This window comes from Prunus avium, chromosome 5 (assembly GCF_965620075.1).
Source record: "Prunus avium chromosome 5, drPruAviu1.hap1.1, whole genome shotgun sequence".
In the NCBI taxonomy this organism is placed as follows: domain Eukaryota; kingdom Viridiplantae; phylum Streptophyta; class Magnoliopsida; order Rosales; family Rosaceae; genus Prunus; species Prunus avium.
The window spans coordinates 24,408,186-24,411,782 of NC_142288.1; the positions used below are offsets into that span (position 1 = coordinate 24,408,186).

Here is a 3,597-nt window from a genome sequence, read left to right on the forward strand (position 1 = left end):
GTATGTATTCTAATGAATTTATGTTATGTCTTGTAGATATATTGTTTTTCACATAGATCGCAGTGGATGTGATGGAACAATGGCATCCTATTAGTATGGCGTGTAATCAAATTTGGTGCTATAGATAGTCCTTCTGCCAGAAATTATGAAGGCTAGCTTATTTGTTCTCCTCCTACATTTTATCGTTTTCTAGCTAGCTGCTGTCAATTATCTATGCTCTAAATATCGAATCTAATCTTAGATTTCTCACGACCCTTAAACTATAGATTGAGTCCAAGGTTTTTTTTTATTTTTTCGAGAAGTCCGAGGTCGTCGTTTTGTATGGATTATAGTGTATAGATAGAGTGAGAATTTTATTTTATTTTTTAATGAAAAAAGAAAAACTTAGAAACATAAAACCTCCGAATATTTTTGCATGATAAAAGAAGATTGATGGTAATATAAAAAATTGAATTCAATCATACTAGAATTCGAAACAACATCTGCCACCAATATTATTTCAATGATCAAATTTGTCCTCCTAAATTATACAAGCAACCTGTAATCACTACCGGACCTAAACTCATCCGAAAAGAGGACAAAACAAAAAGAACAGTATTTCCAAAGACAACCATAGATTAGTTAAACATCTATTGATAGCAGCACAAGTAGGAAAGGGAAAAGTTGACTCATACAGCCAAAGGGAGCACTGAAATCACAATGGAACACGCCGAGCAAGGCGATAGGGTCCAAGCCTCAGGCAGACTTCTTATTTCTTTTGCTTTTTGCGCTTCACGGAAGGCTTCCTATTTTGGACCTTCACTGCTGAGGAAGTTCTAAATTCAGTAACTTCAGGGTCTTCAGGCAGTGAACATAACAAGAATTTTTTGGTGGAACCAACTTGGTTGGGGAACAGCTTCAGCATCTTCCTTCCCCTCATCCATTTTAGCATTATCTTCATGTGTGTTTTGCTGTTCAATCCACTGAGACCAGAATCCTGATTTTTTCAATTAAAACATTAATCAGAAACATGAACTAACAAAAATTTAGAGAACTACAACTACATGAAACATGTGGCCTGGGATGAACAGGCATCACTATGTAGAATCCAAGGCTATATTGGAAATTTCAGATAAAAAGTTTGACGAAAAGCACTCTATATTAGATATCAGTAAACCAGGTACCTATTACAGTATAGACCGCCTTAGTTTGGTAAGGAGTACTTGCTAGCATACAATTCCTAGACATGGTTACACTCTAGCACTGGAAAATTAGTATCGAACACATCTTTATACAGAAACAAATGACCAGGTATGTATTAGAGTTCTCAAATTTTATATTTCCAACTACTAGAAAATGTTATGAACTTGTGCACGAAAAAGTATGACCAAATATAACACCGAAAATTAGTACTTTCTTGTATCATAAATACAAACAAAGTTAGCATAAACTCCAGGATTGTCATAAATATGAACACAGGCTTTCTCATTTCTATGGTTAGGCCTAAATAGCACAGATGCCTGTGCTTTAATTTCTTAAACTTAAGCACCTTGTGATTTCGCTGTTATATTTAAAATTTTGAATGTTAGTATTAACAGAAACCATTCAAGTTTTTTTATTGGTCGAAACCCATTCAAGTTAGCATTAACAGAAACCATTCAAGTTTTATTAGAAACTTGTTAAAGCTAGAAAGTATAATCAGCCAAGGATACAATTATAAGATGGAAAGTATGATTCAGTACATTCTCATAGTTACAGTTCAAGTTATCCTACTCTAATGAATGACAGAATATTACTTATTGCATAAAAATAGCTGTATGAAAGCTAGGTTACATCACCCTTCACTTCAATCTGACATGCCTGTGAGACTGCCTCAACAGGACAAGATTTGGTTTCAAACCCAATTAATAAAATTTCATGCACAACTAAGCACAGTGATTAGAAATGAAAATAACCCAATGAAAAGGGTCACATTCACATACACGCACACAAATATGTATTATATGAAACAAAACTAATATAATTTCACAGAAAGGAGGAGAACCTTAGCCTGAACCCAAGTATTGGAGATGGTGAGAGGGCCATGTTGCTTGACGACGTCGTATAGATCACGAGCAATGGAGTTAGCCTCCGGAAAGCTCACTTTGGGGTTGATTTTCCTCAAATTCTCTGCGCGCTTCCGAGAGAAATGCCTCACAAACGCAGTGGCGTTTGTAATCAAACCACTTCCAGTCGAAGTGGAAGCCCTAAACGCGCCACTGCCAAACCACATCTCCCGATTCCACGAGCTTACAACGCAATCGCTCTTCTTCCTCACTGCTTCTTTCACTGGAAAATTGGAATTGGATCAAGGGGTTTAGGGAGCCGAAAACCCTCTTTCTTTCATCAATGTCACGCGTTGCTCACGTGCATTTGCAATTCGATTTTGATGTCGTTTTTCTCTTTTGGACGACATTATCAGCTCCCTCCGCGTGTAGTCGTAGGATTATACTATTGGGTCGATTGAGACCGACAAAAAAGGGCTGACTAGCCCAATTCAAACTCTACTGGGCTTTCTTTTGGGTGAGGCTGGCCGGGCCACATGTTTGTAAATTTCTTTAATAACCTATTTATATTTTGTAAGCACAAAAGTAATTAATAAAAAATTGCCGGTCTTCGTTGCCCTCTTGGAATTTATGATACAATAACAAATTCACAATCCGGTTGGTCCCGATTCGAATCAGCTCACCTCCAATCCAAACATCCAATTGAGGTTTTTTTATAATATTTTTATTTTTAGCAGACATGAGTTAGGTCAATTGGTTAGAGCAGTGAGAATGTCGCACTGCACTAAGGTTCAAATTTCATCCTTGTAGATTTTTTATTTTTTTCAGAAACCTCATGGATTAGATATGTATTTTATTATAATAATAATTATTATTATTATTAACAACTTTGTTTTACAAAATATACTTGTATTTTAAAAAATAAAAAATATATTTGTCCAAAGGCCCAAGTAGACTTACAGCAAGGGCTTGGGGCACAAATAAAAAGCCCAAAGCCAACAAATAAAAGCCCAAAAAACAACTTTCCTACCCTAACTAGTAGACCGTTGTACCATCAGCCAAAATTTTGAATTAGCATCCCACCGACCTAGCTAGTCCTAAATCGATTAGGAGAACTGAAAAATTAGTATAAATATCACAAGGCAACTCTCAATCAGCCCAACTTTTTCCACTGTCCCGATCGATTGCAGAGTTTCAGCTTCTTAATTTCCCACGGTTTCAATCATTCACAATGCAAACAAATCATCCAATTCCCGTCGAAGATCAGTATCATCTCAAATTCAAGCTCTTCACGGAAACCGAAACGGTTTGGACAGACGAAGACGACGTTCCAGTCGACGTCAGTCTTGAGCCGCCGCGCTTTGACTCCGAACTCGACATTACGCTCTCTCGCGCCGATTTATTATTAGTATTTGACAAAAGTCACAGCACAAATTCCGCTTCCGATTCAATTAGCCTGATGGCCGACGCCCTGGCCGCCATGGAAATCCCGGAGTTCAAACACGAGCACATCATTGTGTCGTTTTTGGCTGGTTTTAAGGCGAAGCAGTCGGAATGTCTGCCCCATGTGGTG

General features: G+C 37.5%; 1 protein-coding gene across 1 annotated transcript; it reads right to left on the reverse strand.

Annotated features, from left to right (window-relative positions):
- Window positions 1–469: 469 nt before the first annotated feature.
- LOC110757778 (tumor necrosis factor receptor family protein) lies at window positions 470–2,338 on the reverse strand. Its single transcript, XM_021959494.2, has 2 exons — window positions 2,024–2,338; window positions 470–976 (listed from the first exon to the last, which is right to left on the reverse strand). Exons 1-2 carry the CDS (start codon window positions 2,249–2,251, stop codon window positions 749–751), a joined length of 456 nt encoding a protein of 151 aa, XP_021815186.1. The 5' UTR covers window positions 2,252–2,338; the 3' UTR covers window positions 470–748.
- Between the last annotated feature and the right edge of the window lie 1,259 nt (window positions 2,339–3,597).

Excerpts from the sequence above, each read along its gene's own strand:
- LOC110757778 (XM_021959494.2), bottom strand. The coding sequence starts at position 2,251 with ATGTGGTTTGGCAGTGGCGCGTTTAGGGCTTCCACTTCGACTGGAAGT. Across the intron at positions 977-2,023 it reads ATACTTGGGTTCAGGCTAAG|GATTCTGGTCTCAGTGGATT; the intron begins GTTCTCCTCCTT and ends TGAAAAAATCAG.